At 42.1% G+C, this 24,599-nt stretch overlaps 1 protein-coding gene across 1 annotated transcript in view; it reads left to right on the top strand.

Annotated features, from left to right (window-relative positions):
* The window catches only part of LOC109898051 (BMP/retinoic acid-inducible neural-specific protein 3), a 70,181-nt gene extending 48,467 nt beyond the window's left edge, over positions 1-21,714 (top strand). The window contains exons 4-9 of the mRNA XM_031833549.1: positions 2,851-3,041; positions 15,141-15,246; positions 15,630-15,866; positions 18,049-18,271; positions 19,204-19,546; positions 20,355-21,714. Coding sequence (XP_031689409.1) covers positions 2,851-3,041; positions 15,141-15,246; positions 15,630-15,866; positions 18,049-18,271; positions 19,204-19,546; positions 20,355-21,143 — 1,889 coding nt within the window. The 3' untranslated portion in view covers positions 21,144-21,714. The remainder of the gene's footprint in view (positions 1-2,850; positions 3,042-15,140; positions 15,247-15,629; positions 15,867-18,048; positions 18,272-19,203; positions 19,547-20,354) is intronic.
* Positions 21,715-24,599: the final 2,885 nt, after the last annotated feature.

Raw genomic sequence — 24,599 nt, 5'->3', positions numbered from 1 at the left:
CAACGTAATTGGAAAAGTAAAAATAAACATTTTGTCATACCTGTTGCATTCAGGGCTTGAACCACCCAGTTTATACTTTGCTACTATTCCACAGCATTGTTGAATAATAGTTTCTGATTGGCTAGAAGGGCACTCTAGAGTGGGCATTAAAACCAGATACTGTATACGCAACAGTTAGAAAAGATATAGGACACCTGTCACGTGTGCTCCCTCTCCGACTTCTAGGTCACCAGGCTGCTCGTTATGGCGCACACTTGTCACCATCGTTACGTGCACCTGCGGTTCATTAGACTCACCTGAACTCCATCACTTCCCTGATTACCTTCCCTATATGTCACTCCCTTTGGTTCCTTCCCTAGGCATCATTGTTTCCATTCCTGTGAGCCGGTATGTAATGTTGTTTGTGTTTCTGATTATGTTGTGTTTATTTATTTACCCTGATCTTGCTTCCTGACTCTCAGCGCACATCTTTACAACACCTCTGAGACCATACAGACCATACTTGCTACAAAGTTACAGAAAGCTAAACTAACAACCACACAAACTGAAATTAGATCAAATCAAATGTATTTATATAGCCCTTCGTACATCAGCTGATATCTCAAAGTGCTGTACAGAAACCCAGCCTAAAACCCAAAACAGCAAGCAATACAGGTGTTGAAGCACGTTGGCTAGGAAAAACTCCCTAGAATGGCCAAAACCTAGGAAGAAACCTAGAGAGGAACCAGGCTATGAGGGGTGGCCAGTCCTCTTCTGGCTGTGCCAGGTGGAGATTATAACAGAACATGGCCAAGATGTTCAAATGTTCATAAATGACCAGCATGGTCAAATAATAGGTCTGGGACAGGTAGCACGTCCGGTGAACAGGTCAGGATTCCATAGCCGCAGGCAGAACAGTTTAAACTGGAGCAGCAGCATGGCCAGGTGGACTGAGGACAGCAAGGAGTCATCATGCCAGGTAGTCCTAGGGCTCAGGTCCTCTGAGAGAGAGAAAGAGAGAATTAGAGAGAGCATACTTAAATTCACAAAGGACACCGGATAAGACAGGAGAAGTACTCCAGATATAACAAACTGACCCTAGCCCCCCGACACACAAACTACTGCAGCATAAATACTGGAGGCTGAGACAGGAGGGGTCAGGAGATACATTGTCAATGCAGGTCCAATAAGGAAAAAATTAGCTAAATAGCAATAATTTGTTTCCGCAGAGACTTATGGTGTGTTTGTAAATTTCCACCAGTGTGTCAGTGTGTTCTGGGTTGTTTGTTAATTCAGAGTGTTGTCAGATTGCCTGTTCGTAAATCCAGAGCATTCAGAGCACACACTGACCCTCTGGCAGAGGTGAAGGGTTGATCCGAGCGTTCTGACCTTGCAACGGCAGTCAAACACTCAAGCTAACGGGCTAAATTTGGCAAGCTCGCTAGCTACTTCCAGACACAAGAGAACACCCCACTCTGATAATTGTACTTACCCTATCATAGCTTTTTTGGATGTTTTTAATTTATCTAGAGCCTAAGTGACTTTAACTGTGGTGCTGGCAACAATTTTATTAAATGTTTTTTTCCGACATTTATTTACACTGGTCATATTCAACGAGGGTTGCATGTTAGTAAAAAAAAAGGTTTATTCTGCGCTCTGGCACACAGACGCGGAGTGCTCTGAGAACAGAGTAGATGGCCATAGTGAATTTACAAGCGCACTGTTATTATTTTGCAGCAGCTTCTGATGACTTAACGTGGCGAGTGATGAACCTGTATATGTTGCAGTCATGACGCAAGTGGCGCTATGCTATCAATTCCTCTCTTTTCTCTGGTTTGACCAGCTTTTTTCGGCAACTGTTGTTGAATTGGGTTGTTAAACAACTTTTCTATGCCAGGCGAAATTGCACATCATCAGCTCATTGTTATGGATCTATCCAAATAAATGCTAGTAGAAAACAGCCTAAACTAACGCAAATGCTACTTTGCTGTTATTGTGGCTGTATTGTTTGTTAGCCATAGGCATTGTTTAACGTGACTGTGTTAGCCATAGTTAGCTAGCAAGCAAGGTAAAATAACATTGCCAACCAGCATGGCAATAGAATTTTAAAAAAGACCAACTGACAAGCAAGGTTTGTGGGAGGATGAAAAAGTATGAATTTATATAAATGGCATTTCTATTCTATACCAGTAAATATTTGCTTTAGTATTGTTTTCCTTGACTGTGGTATAAGCGGGATAAATGCTTCCACTCTGTACATTACCTTGGAACGAATGAAGTCTGCAGAGGGACTCTGCTTATGCATCGGCCGTCCCACTGAGTTTCCAAGGTAATGTACAAATCGGAAGCATTTATACCTTATATATACCACGGCTAAGGGCTGTGATGTGAAGCAGGGTGCCTGTATGCAGTTCTTAGCCGTGGTACAGTATATTGTCTATATATCACAAACCCTTGAGGTGCCTTATTGCTATTGTTAACTGGTTACCAACAGAAAAAGATCAGGAAACAAGTGTTTTTGAATCGTACTTGTGGTATATTGTCTGATCTACACACTGCTGAAATGTTGTTTCTCGCAATCAACATCCAGGACCCAAACGTCCTGGTTTATAATTGTTCATATACTACCAAATAGCACCTGGTTAATAGTCATAATCACTGGCAGTGAATAATACATTGATATTACATTTTATTGCCATTATTATTACTAACAGTTGGTTATGTAGCTCAGACTGTCTAAATAACACCAGCTGACATTTGTATAAACTGTTTCAACCATGTTAGCCATCAAACTTTTTCCCAACCGTTGTAACAAAGCCTGTTTAAACACCGTCAGCAAACATTGTCCCAACGATGTCTTTCTGTTTGCAGGGGAAGAGGCCTTAGCGATATTTGTGGACAAGAGGAAGCTGAGTAAGAAGCCTGAGGTGAGCGACTACTCTGGCAACTCGTCCAGTGTTACTCTGGAGGTTCTGCACCAGTTGGCTGCCTCCTACTTCATCGACAGAGAGAGCACTTTGCGCAAGCTGCACCACATCCAGATAGCATCCACAGCCATCAAGGTAAACCTACAAGTTGCACTACATCCAGATCACATCAGACATACACACACAAACATACAGTACACACCCTGACCTTCGGACAGACTCATAACTGCAATCAGACTTCTGCAATCAGCTATTTCCCAACAATGCAGTAATATGCAGTAATTATAATAATATAGATAATAAATAAATAAAAAATAATAAAATAAAATATATATTAAACAAACCAAAAACACAAATATGGGTTGAAAAACACGAGAATGTGGGTATACACTGCGTATTAGAAACATTAGGAACACCTTCCTAATATTGAGTTGCACACCCCCTTTTTTCCCTCATAACAGCCTCAATTCGTCAGGGCAAGAACTCAAGGTGTTGAAAGCATTCCACAGGGATGCTGGCTCCTGTTGACTCCAATGCTTCCCACAGTTGTCAAGTTGGCTAGATGTCCTTTGGGTGGTGGACCATTCTTGATACAGACGGGAAAATGTTGAGCGTGAAAAACCCAGCAGCGTTGCAGTTCTTGACTCAAACCAGTACACCTGGCACCTACTTCCCTACCTAGTTCAAAGGCACATTTTGTGTCAAAATGCCACACCTACACAATCCATGTCAACTATCTCAAGGCTTAAACCTGTCTCTTCCCCTTCATCTACACTGATTAAAGTGGATTTAACATGATCCCTGACTGAGGTTACTTATCTTTCACCTGAATTCACCTGGTCAGTCTGTGTCACAGAAAGAGCAGATGTTCTTAATGTTTTGTATACAGGTCAGTACCAGTACCTTAGTGCAGTGGTTGAGATAGGTTAATACATAATAAGTGACTGGTAGCTACTGGTAATGTATACAGTACCAGTCAAAAGTTTGGACACCTACTCATTCAATGGTTTTCCTTGCTATTTTCTACATTATTACTCTACAGAATAATAGTGAAGACATCAAAACTATGAAATAACACATATGGAATCATCTATTGACCCAAAAACGTGTTAATTAAAGTAGCCACTCTTTTTCTTGATGACAGCTTTAAACACTCTTCGCATTCTCTCAACCAGCTTCAACTGGAATTCTTTTCCAACAGTCTTGAAGCAGTTCCCACATATGCTGAGAACTTGTTGGCTGCTTTTCCTTCACTCTGCGGTCCAACTCATCCCAAACCATCTCAATTGGGTTGAGGTCGCGTGATTGTGGAGGCCAGGTCATCTGATGCAGCACTTCATCACTCTCCTTCTTGGTCAAATAGCCCTTAAACAGCCTGGAGATGTGCTGGGTCATTGTCCTGTTGAAAAACAAATTATAGTCTCACTAAGCGCAAATCAGATGGGATGGCGTATCGCTGCAATAATTCACAGACAGTGTCACCAGCAAAGCACCCCAACACCATCACACCTCCTCCTCCATACTTCACGGTGGGAACCACACATGTGGAGATCATCCGTTCACCTTACTCTGCGTCTCACAAAGACAGAGGTTGGAACCAAAAATCGGAAATCTGGACTCATCAGACCAAAGGACAAATTTTCACCGGTCTAATGCCCATTGCATGTGTTTCTTGGCCCAAGCAAGTCTCTTATTCTTATTGGTGTCTTTTAGTAGTCGTTTCTTTGCAGAAATTGTACCATTAAGGCCTGATTCACGCAGTCTCTTCTGAGCAGTTGATGTTGTGATCTGTCTGTTACTTGAACTCTGTGAAGCATTTATTTGGGATATAATTTCTGAGGCTGCTAAGTCTCGTGTTATTATGGATAGTCTGTGGGAAAAGGAGAGGAGTTGTTAGCCATTAAACAGTCTTATGGCCAGGGGATAGAAGCTGTTTAGGAGTTCAGGAGCCTTGATGTGCCAGTACCGCCTGCTAGACGGGAGCATGGAGAACAGTCCATATCTCGGGTGACTGGATTCTTTGGCACTTCTCCGGGCCTTTCTCAGATACCGCCTGGCATGTACGTCCTGGATGGCTAGAAGCTTGCGGAATGTTGATCAGTAGGTGATGTTGAGAGCCAGAAATCTTGCTTGTTTGTAGGTGACCAAATACTTATTTTTCACCATAATTTGCAAATAAATTCATAAAATCCTACAATGTGATTTTCTGGATTTTTTTTCTTCTCATTTTGTCTGTCATAATTGAAGTGTACATATGATGAAAATTACAGGCCTCTCATCTTTTTAAGTGGGAGAACTTGCACAATTGGTGGCTGACTAAATACTTTTTTGCCCCACTGTACGTGCCAAAACATGTCGGATGTGAATGTAGAAAGAGATATAAATACCTCTAAATTGATAGGAAGGATTTTGTTAGGCTGAACTATAGTGCGTAGATATTTACAGGAAAATATACTTGACTTTTTCCATATTTATAGGGGGGGGGGGTCAATGTACAGTAAATAGTCTGGGTGGCCATTTGATTAATTGTTCAGCAGTCTTATGACTTAGTGGTAGAAACTGTTAAGGAGCCTTTTTGACCTAGACTTGGCACTCTTGTACTGCTTGCTGTGCGGTAGCAGAGAGAACACTCTATGACTTGGTTGACTAGAGTCTTTGACACTTTTTTGGGCCTTTCTCTGACAGTATATAGGTTCTGGGTGGCAGGAAGCTTGGCTCCAGTGATGTACTGGGCCGTACACACTACCCTCTGTAGCGTCTTACGGTCGGATGCCACACAGTTGCCATACCAGACGGTGATGCAACTGGTCAGGATGCTCTCGATTGTGCAGCTGTAGAACCTTTTGAGGATCTGGGGACCCATGCCAAATCTTTTCAATCTCATGAGGGCGAAAATGTGTTGTCGTGCCCTCTTCACAACTGGTTTGGTGTGTTTGGAACATGTTTGTTGGTGATGTGGACACCAAGGAACTTGAAACTCTTGACTCACTCCACAACAGCTCCCTCGATGTTAATGGGGGCCTGTTCGGCCCTCATTTTCCTGTAGTTCACGATCAGCTCCTTCGTCTTGCTCATGTTGACGGAGAAGTTGTTTTCCTGGCATCACACTGCCAGGTCTCTGATCTCCTCCCTATAGGCTGTGTCATCGTTGTCGGTGATCAGGCCTACCAGTGTAGTGTCGTTAGCAAACTTTATTTATTTATTTATTTTATTTTACCTTTATTTAACCAGGTAGGCAAGTTGAGAACAAGTTCTCATTTACAATTGCGACCTGGCCAAGATAAAGCAAAGCAGTTCGACAGATAAAACGACACAGAGTTACACATGGAGTAAAAACAAACATACAGTCAATAATGCAGTATAAACAAGTCTATATACAATGTGAGCAAATGAGGTGAGAAGGGAGGTAAAGGCAAAAAAAAGGCCATGATGGCAAAGTAAATACAATATAGCAAGTAAAATACTGGAATGGTAGTTTTGCAATGGAAGAATGTGCAAAGTAGAAATAAAAAAATAATGGGGTGCAAAGGAGCAAAATAAATAAATAAATAAATACAAATTAAATACAGTTGGGAAAGAGGTAGTTGTTTGGGCTAAATTATAGGTGGGCTATGTACAGGTGCAGTAATCTGTGAGCTGCTCTGACAGTTGGTGCTTAAAGCTAGTGAGGGAGATAAGTGTTTCCAGTTTCAGAGATTTTTGTAGTTCGTTCCAGTCATTGGCAGCAGAGAACTGGAAGGAGAGGCGGCCAAAGAAAGAATTGGTCTTAATGATGATTAATAACTTAATGATGGTGTTGGAGTCGTGATTGGCCACGCTGTCGTGAGTGAACATGGAGTACAGGAGGGTACTAAGCAAGCATGTGAGGGGCCCCCGTGTTGAGGATAAGCGTGGTAGATGTGTTGTTGCTTACCTTACCACCTGGGGTGGCCCTTCAGGAAGTCCAGGATCCAGTTGCAGATGGAGGTATTTAGACCCAGGGTCCTTAGCGGGCACTATGGTGTTGAAGGCTGAGCTGTTGTCAATGAACAGCGTTCTCACATTGGTGTACCTTTTGTCCAGGTGGGAAAGGGCAGTGTGGAGTGTGATTGAGATTGCGTCATCTGTGGATCTGTTGGGGCAGTATGCAAATTGGAGTGGGTCTAGGGTTTCCGGGATGATGGTGTTGATGTGAGCCATTACCAGATTTTCAAAGCACTTCATGGCTGCTGACATGAGTGTTACGGGGCGGTAGTCATTTAGGCTATGGTGGTCTGCTTGAAACATGTTGGTATTACAAACTCGGTCAGGAAGAGGTTGAAAATGTCTGAAGACACTTGCCAGTTGGTCCGCTCATGCTCTGAGTACACGTCCAGGTAATCTGTCTGGCACCGCGTACTTGTGAATGTTGTCCTGTTTAAAGGTCTTTCTGTAAACTTTGGCTACAGAGAGCGTGACTACTCAGTTGTCCAGAACAGCTGGTGCTCTCATGCATGCTTCATTCTTGCTAGCCTCGAAGCATGCATAAAATATATTTAGCTCGTCTGGTAAGCTTGTGTCACTGGGCTGCCCACAGGCTGGGTTTCCCTTTATAGTCCACAATAGTTTGCAAGCCCTGCCACATCCGATGAGCGTCAGAGCCGGTGTAGTAGGATTCGGTATTGACGCTTTGCCTTTTTAATGGTTTGTTTGAGGACAGCGGGATTTCTTATAAGCATCCGGATTAGTGTCCCTATCCTTGAAACTAGTGAGGATGTTGCCTCCAATCCATGGCTTCTGGTTGGGATATACAATTGAAGTCGGAAGTTTACATACACCTTAGCCAAATACATTTAAACTGTTTTTCACAATTCCTGACATATTAATCCAATTAAAAATTCCATGTCTTAGGTCAGTTAGGATCACCACTTTATTTTAAGAATGTGAAATGTCAGAATAATATTAGAGAGAGTGATTAATTTCAGCATTTATTTCTTTCCTCAAATTCCCAGTGGGTCAGAAGTTTAAATAGACTCAATTCGTTTTTGATAGCATTGCTTAACTTGGGTCAAATGTTTCGGGTAGCCTTCCACAAGCTTCCCACAATAAGTTGGGTGAATGTTCAATTTTCAAATTTTCCATTCCTCCTGGAAGATCTGGTTTAACTGAGTCAGGTTTGAAGGCTTCCTTGCTCGCACACGCTTTTGCAACCAAGATTTAACTTCCTGACTGATGTCTTAAGATGTTGTTCAATATATCCACATCATTTTTCCTCCCTCATGAAGCCATCCATTTTGTGAAGTGCACCAGTTCCTCCTGCAGCAAAGCACTCCCACAACATGATGCCGCCACCCCCATGCTTTACGTTGGGATGGTCTTCTTCGGCTTGCAAGCCCCTTTCCCTCCAAACATAACAATGGTCATTATGGCCAAACAGTTCTCTTTTTGTTTCGTCAGAACAGAGGATATTTCTCAAAAAATTATGATCTTTGTCCCCATGTGCAGTTGCAAACTGTAGTCTGGCTTTTTTATGGCGGTTTTGGAGCAGTGGCTTCTTCCTTGCTGAGTGGCCTTTTAGGTTATGTCGATATATGACCTGTTTTACTGTGGATATTGATACTTTTGTACCGGTTTACTCCAGCATCTTCACAAGGTCCTTTGCTGTTGTTCTGGAATTGATTTGCACTTTTCGCACCAAAGTACGTTCATCTCTAGGAGACCGCGTCTCCTTCCTGAGCGGTATGATGACTGCGTGGTCCCATGGTGTTTATACTTGCGCACTATTGCTTGTATAGATGAACGTGGTACCTTCAGGCGTTTGGAAATTGCTCCCAAGGATGAACCAGACTTGTGGAGGTCTACAATTATTTTTCTGAGATCTTGGCTGATTTCTTTGATTGTCCCATAATGTCAAGCAAAGAGGCACTGCGTTTGAAGGTAGGCCTTGAAATATATCCACAGGTACACCTCCAATTGACTCAAATGATGTCAATTAGCCTATCAGAAGCTTCTAAAGGCATGACATCATTTTCTGGATTTTTCCAAACTGTTTAACTTCTTAAGGTATAGGGGGCAGCATTTTCACTTTTGGATAAATAGTGTGCCCAATCTCAACTTCCTGCTACTCATGCCAATAATATAAGAAATGCATATTATTGGTAGATGTGGATAGAAAACACTGAGGTTTCTAAAACTGTTTGAATCATGTCTGTGAGTATAACAGAACTCATGTAGCAGGCAAAACACCGAGGACTAACCGTTCAGAATTTTTGTTTTGAGGTCTCTGTCTGTTCACTGGGTTCTCATTGGCAAACAATATTTCTTAGAAACTTGTTTTCAGTTCCTACCGTTTCCACTGGATGTCACCAGTCTTTGGAATTTGGTTGAGGTTATTCATTTGTGCAATGAAGAAGTAGGGCCAACTAGGAACTGCGTAACACAGAGTTACGCAAGACTTGAAAAGTAGCTTGGTTTGTTATGTTCCTGTATTGAACACAGATAGACCCGTCTTCAATTTGATCGATTATTAACGTTTAAAAATACCTAAAGTTGTATTACAAAAGTAGTTTGAAATATTTTGGCAAAGTTTATAGGCAACTTTTGAAATATTTTGTAGTGACGTTGCGCATTTTGGAAGGTGTTTTTTCTGGATCAAACGTGCCAAATAAATTTACATTTTGGATATATAAGGACAGAATTAATCAAACAAAAGGACCAATTGTGATGTTTATGGGACATATTGGAGTGCCAACAAAAGAAGCTCGTCAAAGGTAACGCATGTTTTATATTTTATTTCTGCGTTTTGTGTAGCGCCTGCAGGGTTGAAATATGTTACCCTCTTTGTTTACTGTTGTGCTATCATCAGACAATAGCTTCTTATGCTTTCGCCAAAAAGCCTTTTAAAAATCTGACATGTTGGCTGGATTCACAACAAATGAATTGAGTAGCTTACATGTGTGATTTAATGAAAGTTCGATTTTTATATGAATTTGCTGTGCTGCATTTTCCCTGGTTTTTGGCCAAGTGGGAAGCAAGCGTCCCCTATACCATAAGAAGTTAAAGGCACAGTCATCTTAACTGGAATTGTGCTACAGTGAATTATAAGTGAAATAATCTGTTTATAAACAATTGTTTGAAAGATTCCTTGCCATGCACAAAGTAGATGTCCTAACCGACTTGCCAAAACTATTATTTGTTAACAGGTAATTTGTGGAGTGGTTGAAAAACGAGTTGACGATTAATGATTCCAACCTAAGTGTATGCAAACTTCCGACTTCAACTGTATACGTACGCTCACTGTGGGGACGATGTCGTTGATGCAATTATTGAGAAAACCGGTGACTGTGGTGGTATACTCCTCAATGCCATTGGATGAATCCCGGAACATATTCCAGTCTGTGCTAGCAAAACTGCCCTGTAGCGTAGCATCCCCGTCATCTGACCACTTCCTGCTTTAGTTTTGCTTGTAAGCAGGAATCAGAAGGATATAATTATGGTCAGCTCTTCCAAATGGAGGGCGAGGGAGAGCTTTGGAGGCATCTCTGTGTGGATAGAGGTGGTCTAGAGTTTATTTCCCTCGTGACAGAAATTCGGTGAAATTGATTTAAGTTTGTCTGCATTAAAGTCCCCGGCCACTAGCAGCGCCGCTTCTGGATTAGCATTTTCTTGTTTGCTTATGGCCTTGTACAGCTCGTTGATTGTGGTCTTAGTGCCAGCATCGGTTTGTGGTGGTAAATAGATGGCTACAAAATATATATATATATATATATATGAAAACTCTATAGGTTGATGGTCTGTCTACCGTTTTTCATGAAGTACTCTACCTCATGCGAGCAAGACATCGCAAACCAGCTGTTATTGACAAATAGACACACCCCCACCCCAGACATAGCTTACCGGACATAGCTGTTCTGTCCTGCCGATGCACGGAAAACCCAGCCAAGTATATTAAGTGTCGTCGTTCAGCCACGACTCTGTGTAACGTAAGATATTGCAGTTTTTAATGTCCCGTTGGTAGGATAGTCTCGAACGAAGATCATCCAGTTTATTTTTCAGTGATTGCAGGTTGGTCAATAGAACGGATGGTAGAGGAAGTTTACACACTAGCCAATGAATTCTAACCAGGCACCCCAATCTCCGCCCCCTGTATTTCCGTCTTTTCTTCACGCGAATGACTGGGATTTGGGCCTGGTCTCAGACAAACTGTATACCCTTCGCGTTGGACTCATGAAATAAATAATCTTTGGAGTTGGAGGTGAGTAATCGCTGTATTGATATCCAGAAGCTCTTTTCAGTCATAAGAGACAGTAGCAGCAACATTATGTACAAAATAAGTTACAAACAATGGCGGGGAAAAAATAGCACAGTTGGTTTGGAGCCCGTAAAACGAAAGCAATCCCCTTCGGTGCCATTGTACTGATTTACATAAGTATTCAGACCCTTTACTCAGTACTTTATTGAATTACAGCTTCAAGTCTTCTTGGGTATGACGCTATAAATTGGCACACCTGTATTTGGGGAGTTTCTCCCATTTTTCTCTGCAGATCCTCTCAAGCTCTGTCAGGTTGGATGGGGAGCGTCATTGCACAGCTATTTTCAGGTCTCTCCAGAGATGTTCAGGTTCAAGTCCTGGCTCTTGATGGGCCACTAAAGAACATTCAGAGACTTGTCCTGAAGCCACTCCTGTGTTGTCTTGGCTGTGTGCTTAGGGTTGTTGTCCTTTTGGAAGGTGAACCTTTGCCGTAGTCTTACGTCCTCAGTGCTCTGGGGCAGGTTTTGATCAAGGATCTTTCTGTACTTTGTTCCGTTCATCTTTCCCTTGATACTGACTAGTCTCCCAGTCTCTGGGAACATCCCCACAGCATGATGCCGCCACCACCACCATGCTTCACCGTAGGGATGGTGACAGGTTTCTTCCAGACGTGATGCTTGGCATTCAGGCTAAAGAGTTGAATCTTGGTTTCATCAGACCAGAGAATCTTGCTTCTCATGGTCTGAGAGTATTTTACGTGGCTTTTGGCAAACTCCAAGCAGGCTGTCATGTGCCTTTTACTGAGAAGTGGCTTCCGTCTGGCCACTCTATCATAAAGGCCTGATTGGTGGAGTGCTGCAGAGATGGTTATCCTTCTCATCTCCACAGAGGAACTCTGGAGCTCTGTCAGTGTGACCATTGGGTTCTTGGGCACATCTCTAATCAAGGCCCTTCTCCCCCGATTGCTCAGTTTGGCAAACTTCTTCCATTTAAGAATGATGGAAGCCACTGTGTTCTTGGGGACCTTCAATTCTGCAGACTTTTTTGGTACCCTTCTCCAGATCTGTGCCTCGATACAATCCTGTCTCTGAGCTCTACGGACAATTCCTTCAACATCATGGCTTGTTTGTTTTTTTCAACATGCACTGTTGACTGTGGCACTTGATATAGCCTTTTCGAAATCATGTCCAATCAATTTAATTTACCACAGGTAGACTCCAAGTTGTAGAAACATTTCAAGGATGATCAATGGAAACAGGATGCACCAATTTCTAGTCTCATAGCAAAGGGTCTTAATAATTATGTAAATAAGGTATCTTTTATTTTTTATGAATTTGCTAACATTTCTTAAAACCTGTTTTCGCTTTTTCGTTATTGGATATTGTGTGCAGATTGAGGGGGGAAAAACATATTGTATACGTTTTAGAATAAGGCTGTAACGTAACAAAATGTGGAAAAGGGAAGATTTATTTTACCTTTTATTTATTAGGCAAATCAGTTAAGAACAAATTCTTATTTTCACTTACGGCCTAGGAACAGTGGGTTAACTGCCTTGTTCAGGGGCAGAACAACATATTTGTACCTTGTCAGCTCGTGGATTTGAACTTGCAACCTTCGGTTGCTAGTCCACCGCTCTAACCACTAGGCTACGCTGCCACCCCTCTGTGTTCTGAACACTTTCCAAATGCACTGTATATTCATTTATTTTGAAATGTTTCTTACCCTACACCCGAAAATGTGCATACACCTTTTGAAAATAGGAAAGAAAAACCTTCCCTATCCTTCATGCTTCTATATAGTGAAAGTCACAGCTGTTTCTGAGCAAACTATGAAAAACTACTATCAAAGCGCTCTACTACCTCAACCATAGAGCTTGTTGGGAGGTCAGGCATTTTGTATCACAGCAGATGTAGTCACTCCTCATATAGCAAGACGCGCTGCTTTGTCTGTTCTGTTGGGAGTAACTTTAATAGTGTGTATGTATGTGTGAGTGCCGGATTTCATTTTTCAAAGGCAGAGATTAGTTCAGAGTGTCAGGTGAGAGCAGAGCAGAGCGGCAGAAAGGTTGAGCAGAGGGAATGATTGACAATTTCCCTGACTAAATCAATGGTGATATCCCCACCTGACCCAGACCATGGTTTGCAGTGTGTCTGCAGAATGATGAACAATGAGAAAACGTTTCTCGGCAGCGGGGCTCTCACAACACCGTGAGGATTCATATTTATTTCCACTCAGAACAGTATTGCATTATGTTCCCATTATGGCAGCATTGAACTTTTTATGTTTCCGCCCTGCTACTCAATCGATTGCTCTTTTTTGTCACAGGTGCACTGTATCCCAGCAGTCTTAAAGCTACAATCTGTACCTTTCATTTTCAGTCTAAAGTCCTGCCCCTGCACTTGCCAGTAAGTCTTGGGCAATTGTAAAAGTGCTTACCCGTCATTTAAATAACCACCTTTCCTCATATCTTCCTCATCTTTGCTTCATCAAGCTACTGTATCATATACCTATCTATCTCCTTACCCTCTAGTGGTCATGAAGGAAAGCAGAAGCAGAGAAAGAGAAAAATAAGCTCAGCAGACTGTGCTGGAACACAGCCCCTCTCTGTACTACATGTGAAACCTCCTCCAGCAGCAACACAGAGATACAGCTCGCCAATAATGTGCATTAAGCATTTAGTAATATACCAGAATGTATCTGCAATAAAAAAAATAGCTGCTATCCATAGGGTAAATGGATTGCCGTGCTCATCAGTCAACATTATGCCATATGGGCTATAATATATGTCATTTCAAGTAATACTCTTAATAGATTAAATATTAAAGTGTCCCAAAACGTTGTTCCTCATTTCTACAGTCTTACCAGGAGTAAAATCCCATATGAAAGAAATTTGTGATTTACAATGTGCTGTAAATAATAATGGCAAAATCATTCCACACAGATTCTCCCCTTTCTCTGATTAGCATATTCTATTCATTTTCCTAGACATCCAGGTTTTGCTAGGTTCAAGGTTTGATTTAATAGCTCCAGAAGTTTCCCTGTATATAGTATTATCATCAGGTCTCTAGTTTTTCTCTCTGTCAGCACTCTGGGATTGTGTTTGATTGTGTAACTGATGGACTGACCCTTGTTTTCTCGCCACATCCATCTGTCTCTCTGCCACCAACTGTCCTGTGACAGGCCAAACCTGGTCATGTCTCTGGGCTGACAACACTGTCCCTCTCCTACAAAGGGAGAAAAATGGAAATCAGTTAGGTGCTCTCCACCATGTAACCTCAAACAGAAAGAGAAAAGACATCTCATGTTGCAAATGAGGTAGAAAGGATGATCAGGTCTGGCAGATATGTTTTGCATTGAAAAGGTCAGGAGAGATGTCTCAGTCAATACGACAGAAAAGACCAGCCATGGCTGAGTTGTTTGAGGCCCTCCTTCAACACCACTCTGATGTTTCTCTTTTCTTTGAGTGGGAGAGAATAAGAACAGCAATGCTGCCATTTTCTCTGTGGGTGCATACGAATGAATGTAATGAAGGAATCCATGTAAACAATTCAGTGTCTGTGGGTGGAAGGAAGGAAAAAGTGAGCGGAGGAGAGAAGGCGTACTGTAAATGTGCTCTACCACTGTGCAATGTTCAGTGTCTCTCTGCTAGCTGTGATTCAGTATCTACTCAGAGCTGTGGGTGATGGTTATTAAGGGGCCTGTGTAATGTGTGTAATAGGGGCTTGGCTACAGGGGCACAGGAAGAAGGGGCACAGAAAGCAGAAAACCATGGCTGAACACTCATCTCACCAGGGAACTCACATTCTCATCACTTCATTGCATTTTCCCAGCAGAGAGCAACCTCTCTCAGAAGTGTTTCCTTTGTCACATACAGAAGTACTGTAAAAGTAGTGTTTTTCCTCCATATTTTTAGTTTGATATTTCATTTGGGCATACTGATGTAATAGTATGGCAAAGCATCCAAATGTTGCTGTGATGTTATAAGGAATGTGCATTAAAAGCTTTGTATGTTTGTTGTTGCCAAGGTAACAGAGACTCGGACAGGCCCTCTCGGATGCAGTAACTATGACAACCTTGATTCTGTCAGCTCTGTTCTGGTTCAGAGTCCGGAAAACAAAGTCCACTTGCAGGGTCTGTATTATATATTTTCTTGATTACGTATTCCTACAATGCAAATCCTGTACACCATTGTCACGCTCCAAACCAGTGCTTTGGAATCAACCACAAAAAAGCACAAAAAAATATGAAATATGGTTTATAGCACATCTTATCATAAATTCCCATACAATAGCATCTTCAAAGAGATCCACACATCCCATTACAACGGTTGTATAGAGTAAAATACAGTTATTGGTATGCTCTTACATTGTTAGTCTGCCAAGGCTAACAACTACACTTGCACTGCCTTGCAATTCACTCACTATAGATCACAAATTGTTGTCCTCTTATACAGTACCATAACAGTACACCTTAATGGTGGTTTTAAATCCTGGCTATGTTGTGTTGTTTTACAGGCCTACAGGTTATCCTGCCAGACTACCTGCGGGACAGTTTTGTCCAGGCTGCTCTCAGCTACATCGCCTGTAACGTGGAAGGGGGCTTCATCTGTAAGGACAATGACTGCTGGTGCAAGTGTGACCCCAAGTTCCCAGAATGCAACTGTCCCTACATGGACATCCAAGCCATGGAGGACAGCCTGCAGAGGATCACTGAGACATGGGGGACACTTTACAAGGAGTTTGAGGACTCAGGTGAAGATAAACGTTTTGGATCCTCTTTGATCTTTAGATGCTGAAATTATTAAACTTTTAATTTGATATATGAAGTGTCCAGTGCAACTCAGTTGTCATGCAGCATTTACGAAATGTCTTCAGCTAGCTTAGCTCTAAACGTAGTCGCTGCGCATGCAGTTGATAGTTTATAAATTCACATGTGGGCAATCTTTGGATAGTTTTTGTAGGGGACTATGTGAGCTGAGTAAAAGTGTTTTATCATATGTCACGCAATTAAAGGTGGAGGGTCGTTCCTTGGTGTGTATGCCAGACATTATGATTTACGGTGTAAACCGTAATGAGTCACAGTGAAACCTGGGGGACTTGGCACACAGTCTGTGTGCAGCAAATCACAACCTGATAGGATTGGATAAAAAAACAACATCTCGAGCAGATTAATCATCCATGAAACACATTTATTACCATTCCAGCATTTTCACATCGGTGTAGTAACAACGTATGAATGAGAGCACTTAGCATAATGTTGGGATATTATTGCCTCTCTAGGTCACCCTGTAGTGGCCACTATTTCTGAGGTGCATTCAGAATGGATGGGCCTTTTTTCTCAAATATTTTTGGTGTGTGAAATATCTATAAGGGCAATTACTTTCAAAGTTGATGTTTTAAGAGCAGAGAGGAGAGTGCAGGCGTGTGAGAGTGCCAGGACTAAAGAGTTTCTCAGGTGAGGTCGTAAACATGTCCTTCGGTAAAGGATATCAAAGACGTTTTAACATTCAGCGGAATGGGATGCCAGCAGGAAGAAAATAAACCTGGAAACATGGAGCATGGCAGTACTGGAACCAATGACATTGTTCTCCTTTGGCCTTGAGGAATGTGGCAACATGCATGAAGTGATCTTATGCTCTTTCTTTTCAAACATACAGAAAATATTTTTCCAAAAGGGTTCTTTGGCCATCCCCATAGGAGAATCCTTTTTGGATCCTATTACCCACTGGGCACACACTGGTTGAATCAACTTTGTTTCCATGTAATTTCAAATTACGTAGATCCAAAGTGGAATAGACGATGACTGAACGTCTGTGCCTAGTGGGTAGCCTTTCTTGACGGACTATTTTGTTTCAATCAAAGCATATATACTGCCTAATGGCGCACGCTGTAGATTATTAGCCACATGAGGGGGAAGAAATGTGACTCCTCAGCTTCAGATTAGAAATGACCGAGGAGGTGTTTTTGGTGTAACATATTATACTGTAGGTGTCTATGCTACAGTATGCTATCATATTTGGTTCTGGTAGGCTATGTAAAATACTAATTCATCATTGTGTGATCTTGTGAGACATTGATTCACCTTTTATCTAACTTTAGGCTACTAAATGAACACTATTGTGAGAAGTGATAATAATCATAAGTGAAGAGAGGATTATTAGGCATAGGCAACAGTTCTTGATTAAGGTTACTTTAAGCGATTTGAGCGCCTTGAATCATGGTGCTGAAAGGACAGCACCATAACCAAGTGGTCGTTCTGGGTTCCATTGCGCAGGAGGGGGTCTGTGGAGTTTTATGAACTTCAGGGCAGACATGCTGTGAATTTGGATCCTTGTTCTTGTTGGTGTGATAAGGTTCATGCAGTGGATGAGTTTGTCTGCATACGCAATTGAGGTGGTGCATTTCTGTAAGCTAAGCACATGTACAGTAGGGCGAGTTCAAGTGAGTTGTACATGTGCCCCAAGTCCATAACACAATGTTTTGAGGACAAATGTTTCAGCAACCCCTGGTAGAGTTTTCTGTCTGTGGCTGTTCTTGTCATGGTGGATTTGGCCTGCTCAAAGTTGTCAAGCCTCTGACCGTTGGGCCTCTGCACACACGCCTACAGATATTCATCATTTGTGCCACCTCCAGAGAGAGAGACTACAGGGAAGAAACCACAATTGTCGTACCTGTAGGCTGCTATAGCCTACATATCTATTTAGTTTGTCATTCTTTTGTTTTCATGGAACTTTTGCGGTGTGACATATTATTTATTTAGAGTTGACCAGAATACTTTTTTTACGTTACCAACTCCATGTATTCTCAAATTGAAAAGTGAAGGAGCACGGTCCCCTCACGCTACGGCAGCACTAGATCCCTATTCACCTGGCCATATTCATGACATGTTAATATCAAAACAATCACCTTTTAATTTTCACTCTCTTTCTGCCAGATGAGTTCAAGACCTTTCTGACGAGGCTCCCGCAGAACTTCTTCCTGAACGTGACGACAATCCAGCACCTGTGGTCGTTGGATGGCGTGTTCCAGTGGCGCTACGAGCAGCTGGAGAACAGCATGAGAGTGCTCTTCAGACGAGCCCAGAGAGTGGTGTTCAAGCTATTCAGCCTCAGCAAGAGGTGTCAGAGGCAGCCTCACATCCGTCTACCCAGAGAACTGTGAGAGTCCCACTCTGCTCCCACATTACACCTCTTACCACTGAGCCCCAATTACACTTTAATCACCCATCCAGGAAGCTGATAGCAATCCTCTCCATCTACCCCTGTGTGAGTGGGAGAAACAGGAAGCAAGCCAAGCAGTGTTTATCTACGTTATTACTGCCGCTTTGAGGAAAATGTAAAGCACTATACTTATTTTGTGACTATAGACTGTGGAGAGAGGGAGTGGAATGTTTGTCATTTTGACTGGGAGGCTCCCCTGCATGGCTTTAGTTCGCAGTGCTTCACATAGACGAGAGATGCGTGATTGATATAACTTTCAGGGGCCAGTTCCACTGCTGACAATTATGAAGGAATAATCTGCAGAGAGACGGCGGCTCAGTTTTATATAGCGAGTAATAATACGACTTCAGAATTGGTTTAAACTACACTTTGTGTTCAGACAGGCAGCCCAATTTTGATATTTGTTTCACTAATTGGTCTTTTGACAAATCAGATCAGCTCTGAAAAAAATCTGACGTGAAAAAATGTGATGTGATTGGTCAAAAGACCAATTTGTGTAAAAAATATCATGATTGGGCTAGTTTTGCGACCGCAGCCTTTGTGCTCAAACTTTGACCATTAGTCCAAATTATGCAGGTTTACTTTCTGCATGTCTATTTCACAGATGAAGCAATATGTTTGTCTCTTTGTAAAGATTTTTTACAATACTACAAACAAACAAAATTGCAGAATGCATTAATGGTATATGTTTGTTTAAATGAACTCAAACATGCATTATTAGTTCCTGGTAAGAGTAACTGTTACTAAGTACAATTGCACAGATTTTTTTATTTATACAATAAACCAATTAAATTCACATCAATTTTCATTCACCTACTGTATTGCCATCCTATGTTATATTCCATTGTGTCTCTCTGTCTCCGTCCCAGGCCCCAGTCCTACTGGCTGAGTCACTTCCAGTCTCTCCTCTACTGTTCTGAGAACAACCAGCTGGGTTCGTTCTCTGAAGAGCTCCACAGCTGTACCTGCAGCTACGAGCACAGCCCTTGCCAGCTGTCTCCGCCATGTGCCATCGGAGAGGGCCCCGCCTGCGCAGCCTGCGCCCTAGACAACCACACCCGCTGTGGAAGCTGCAACCCTGGATACGTTCTAACCCAGGGGGTCTGCAGACCCATGGTGGCTGACTCTACAGAGAACTACCTGGGCTTTGAGACAGACCTACAGGACCTGGAGCTGAGATACCTGCTACAGAGGGCTGACCGTAGGCTGGAGGTAAATACAGTGCCTTCAGAAAGTATTTATACCCCTTGACTTATTCCACATTTTGTTGTGTTACAGCCAAATTTATTAAATGGATGTTTCGCGCACATCAACACACAATACCCCATAATGACAAAGTGAAAAATGTAAATAATTATTTTTGCATATGTATTGAAAATGAAATACATATATATCTAATTTACGTAAGTATTCCCACCCCTGAGTCAATACTTTGTAGAAGCAGCTTTGGAAGTGATTACAGCTGTGAGTCTTTCTGGGTAAGTCTCTAAGAGCTTTCCACACCTGGATTGTGCAGAATTTGCCCATTACTGTTTTCAACATTGTTCAAGCTCTGTCAAATGAGTTGTCGTTTATTGCTAGACAACCATTTTCAGGTCTTGTCATAGACTTTCAAGTAGAGTTAACTCAAAACAATAACTTGGCCACTCAGGAAAATTCACTTTCTTGGTAAGCAACGACATTGTAGATTTGGCCTGGGGCTTTAGGTTATTGTCCTTTCAGTACATTTGTATTCCAATGTCTGGTAGAAAGAAGACTGAACAAGGTTTTCCTCTAGGACTTTTCCTGTGCTTAGCTCCATTCTGCTTGTAATCGTTAAGGACTGGGGAGTTTTTCAGGATAAAAAAGAAACAAACTTAACACTTTGTGTTCAGGACATAAAGTAAATTGCTTTTACAGTATTACTTTAGTGCCTTATTGCATATGAGGATGCATGTTTTGTAATATTCTGTACGATCTTGAGAAAGTAGATAGACATATTGTTCTAACAACTTAAACAACCATGAATATGTCCTTCCAGGTCCACGCCATCTTCATCAGTAATGACATGCGTCTGAACAGCTGGTTCGACCCGTCCTGGAGGAAGAGGATGCTGCTGACTCTGAAGAGCAACAAGTACAAGTCCAACCTGGTCCACATGCTGCTGGGCGTGTCTCTCCAGATCTGCCTGACCAAGAACAGCACCCTGGAGCCTGTCCTCACCCTCTACATCAACCCTTTTGGAGGCAGCCACTCTGAGAGCTGGTACATTCCCGTCAGTGAGAACAGCTTCCCAGACTGGACAGCCACCAAACTGGACCTGCCCCTGGAGTGCTTTAACTGGACCCTGACGTTGGGCAACAAGTGGAAGACCTTCTTCGAGACTATCCACATCTACCTGCGGAGCCGGATAAAGACGCAAGGCGGTGGAGGCCCGGCAGGGGCGGTGAACGACAGCCTCTACTATGAGCCATTAGAAATTCTGGATTCTTCTCGGAATCTGGGCTACATGAAGATCAACAGCATCCAGGTGTTTGGCTACAGTATGCACTTTGACCCAGAAGCGATCCGCGACCTGATCCTGCAGCTGGACTACCCGCACACCCAGGGTTCCCAGGACACGGCCTTGCTGCAGCTGCTGGAGATCAGGGACCGGGTCAACCGACTGTCCCCTCCAGGTCAGCAGAGACTGGACCTGTTCTCCTGTCTGCTCAGACACCGGCTCAAACTGACCGCTGGCGAGGTGGTCCGCATACATGCCTCACTGCAGGCCTTTAGCAACCGCCTGCCCAACTCTCTGGATTACGAGACAACCAAGCTGTGTAGTTAACAGTTACTAGGGGACGACTGGGGGACGTTAAAGATAAACGGCTACAAGGGTGAACTATTGGACAGCAGAATGGTGTACTGGTACAGTTTTTTGGCTTTCAGTGGTTTGTTGATTCTCTGGATTACAAGACTGTAAAACTATGTACTAAATGGAGCAGTTGGATGAGAAGGACAACTGAATAATGTTGTTTGGCTTTCAGTTTTGTGGCGACTCAATGACTTGGGAGGTGCTGATAGCCGGTGCTTTTTGGTTGAGAGAAGTCACACGCAAACTCCTGACATCTGTAAACAAAAGCAGATCTAGAAATTGATATATTTAACACTCTCTTCACATCCATTTGACCATCTTGTTTAAATTCAACCCTTCTCATTTATACAGTATATACTGAAGCCAACTGGAGGAACTTTTTAAGAACCATGGTAGTCTGTTTGTTTGTAACTCTTTTTATATGTTATTTTGCTTATGTGACCGTGCACTTTCCATAATGACCAGAATACAGTGGTGTCAGTCAGTTTTGTAGATGACTTGTTATTAAAACATAATGGATTAACAACTGGGGATATTTTTTGTCAAACTTACTTAGAGCCGAGGAACAGCTGTTATCACATCTCATTGTAAGACATTCAACACATTAATCGCAGGAATTGAAACCACTTAAACTGAGTGAATGAAATTAAACATGATAGAGGAGTTTGATCAAATCATCAGGAATCTCTATTACTCTCATTTATGTGGTTCGTGTATGGCTTGTGATCAAGCTTCTTTATCCTAATTGATTAGTAGACTTTGTTAAAGGAGCAATTGAAGCACTAGTTATTTTACAAAAAACTATAGGTTATGCACAGTGAATGTGCACACACACACGAACACGCATACTACAGATGCTGAAAGAAGTGAACAAAGCGGAGTTTGTCGTAAGACTGGTTCCATTTGGGTCATGGCTAGAAACACACAGGGTGAATTTTTGTATTTATTTATCTGAAAGCAGATTGAATTGGAGCAGATCAGTAGACACTCCAACTGCCCTCTAGAACCAGGAGTGATGCCCCTCTACTTTACTTGGCCACAGATCCATACCTGCAGTATTAAATGTCAGGACTATAAGGTGACAGATCTCATTTACTGGCCTGTGTCTCATGGCTTGTCTGTCCAGGGGAGTGGTCACACACCTATGAAGGTCAATGGCTGTAACCTCCTCTCATCAAATCCTTCTCATGTCATAAGATAAACTCCAAGGAGGGTAACACGGATGAACATGGATTGATGCTGAGGTGTGTGCTGGATGGATAACTGAATTTCAGGGTGTCCTTTGGATGCAGGAGTGTCAGAACATGGCCACTGTGAAGAGATGGAAAAAGTAAGGTCCTGATTGTCTTTTTGGTCTTTACAAGTTAATTTTTTCCCCGAAAACCATCAGAACACTTTATCCGCCTACTCCTGGTTAACATGTCCCATTAAAGGTGAGACAGAGAACAGACGAAAACTTTACATCCCATCATCTTACATCAACCCGCCAACAAATTAAACCTTTTCCTCTCACAGTAAGTGAGCTAGGGATGCTGTAGTAAAAAGAAAACAGAGGAAAATAAATTCTGTCTGCCCATTTATTCTTTCTGAGGTAAAAATGAAAAGATTACCAGGTAGGTGACTATAATTATGATGTTTAACAGCCCTCTGCTTGTTCTGCAATTACCAGGCTCAGTTCTATAGCCCATCCTGGCGAGGCTGGCCATAATTCATTATTGTGAGCTTGTAAATTGTTTTTATCCGTACTGTGGATTCCCGCCATGTCCCTTATGAGACACTGAGTGGACAGAGGAGAGACAAGGCTTTGATGAAGGAAGGTCTGACCTTTACTGAGATGTCAATCAAAAGTGTCAGATATAACAACTTTGCTCATGTACTGTATGACTGTCCTGTTGCAACTAGATTGCATACTTTTATGCTTTTACTGTTCATAACGCAGTTCTTTTTCTAAACTGAATGCCTTAATAAGACATGGCTGCCCATAGAAGAGAGACATTTAATTATTCTGAAATAGGTCATTATGATGTTATGATACATGTAAAAGAAAGACGTGTTACCCCTGTCACAGACACAATCATAGCATTTGCTACACTGACCAATTTTCTTGCACTCCACATTATACAATGTTGGAAATGCATTCACACATTAAATTATACATTCAAGTAATTTAGCATAGTTGAATTTCTAATGTAAGATCAAAGAGTGTAATAATGAAGTGAACGGTGCTGCATGGTCTGTTAAATTGAACATATTTAGTATTTTTTAAATTAGTCTATGCAATTATGATGGTGCCACATAATCCACATCCCCATTATGAGGCAAAATGCATTTTGCATCATCATCATGATGATGTGGCCAGAGACACTTAGCTTCTTGAAAGTCCAGTATCTTGACAACTTGACTGCTGACATGCAAAACATATAAGGGACTGTATCAACAGTGGACAAAAGAAAAACACATTAAAACTATTGTACTATGATACAGGAAGTAAGATCCCAGGTTTCTCTTTGAAAAAAGTCCCCTCGTGGGGACCTTGCAGTCAACTGGGAACAGCAAACACAAGAGGCAAAAGGTAACCGTCACCGGCCGATAAATCAATAGTCTGCTTCATTACCTGGGAGAACAAAAGGCTCTGCAAAGAGATCGATAATTCTTCTGAGGAGGCTCCTCTGGCATTTTGTCCCCCCTCCGATCCCCCTTCCCGCCATCTGTCCCCCGGGACTAGACGAGACTAGATCAGCACCCATTACTGAGATGGCAGTTTCCGCCCGGCATGGTTTATATAATCACAAATCAATCCTGACTTTTAGTTCCAACGATGATGCATTGTAAAATGACATTAGTTCAGGTGTCTGGCTAGCAATCGCCATTGCTTAGCCACTCAGGCTGTGAACACAAAACCCTCAAACGTGAGGGATTCTTAAAAGTTGGGACAATCATTTTCCAGCAGGGAAACGTCATTTTTTATAGTTGAACATTTTGTTGCATTTCGTAGAATTATTTGAGAAAAAATATGAGTTAGGGGAAAGATTTGTTAAGGATTGTTCTAATGTTCAACATTATTAATTTCCATGGCGGCTCTGTGAAATGTCTGGAGCAAAGGATCACATTTTCAAACTCTTCCCCCCCCAAAATGTCAATTCTAAAAACCGGCAACAATGAATTTAAACTTAAACAAGGGTATTATGTAGCACCTTTCAGTAGCCCTTTCTGACTTAAAGGAATATTTCTCTCAAAACTGTGATTCCTAGAAAATGGTGGTTTGTGGTTACTCTGTCAGATTTGTCTAAACTCCTGAATGAATCAAGTTTGAGCAGGGTCAGATACAGTATAAGGACCCCTTCTTCATGTCCTCATTACATGTAGTGCAACAAGACCACTCATGGTCTGTAAAGTTCTCTACTTTTGATAGATTTAAACAAACGATGT

Source organism: Oncorhynchus kisutch, linkage group LG10, assembly GCF_002021735.2.
Source record: "Oncorhynchus kisutch isolate 150728-3 linkage group LG10, Okis_V2, whole genome shotgun sequence".
In the NCBI taxonomy this organism is placed as follows: Eukaryota; Metazoa; Chordata; class Actinopteri; order Salmoniformes; family Salmonidae; genus Oncorhynchus; species Oncorhynchus kisutch.
The sequence above is the reverse complement of the archived record's forward strand: the minus strand, read 5'-3'. Positions and strand labels throughout refer to the sequence as shown.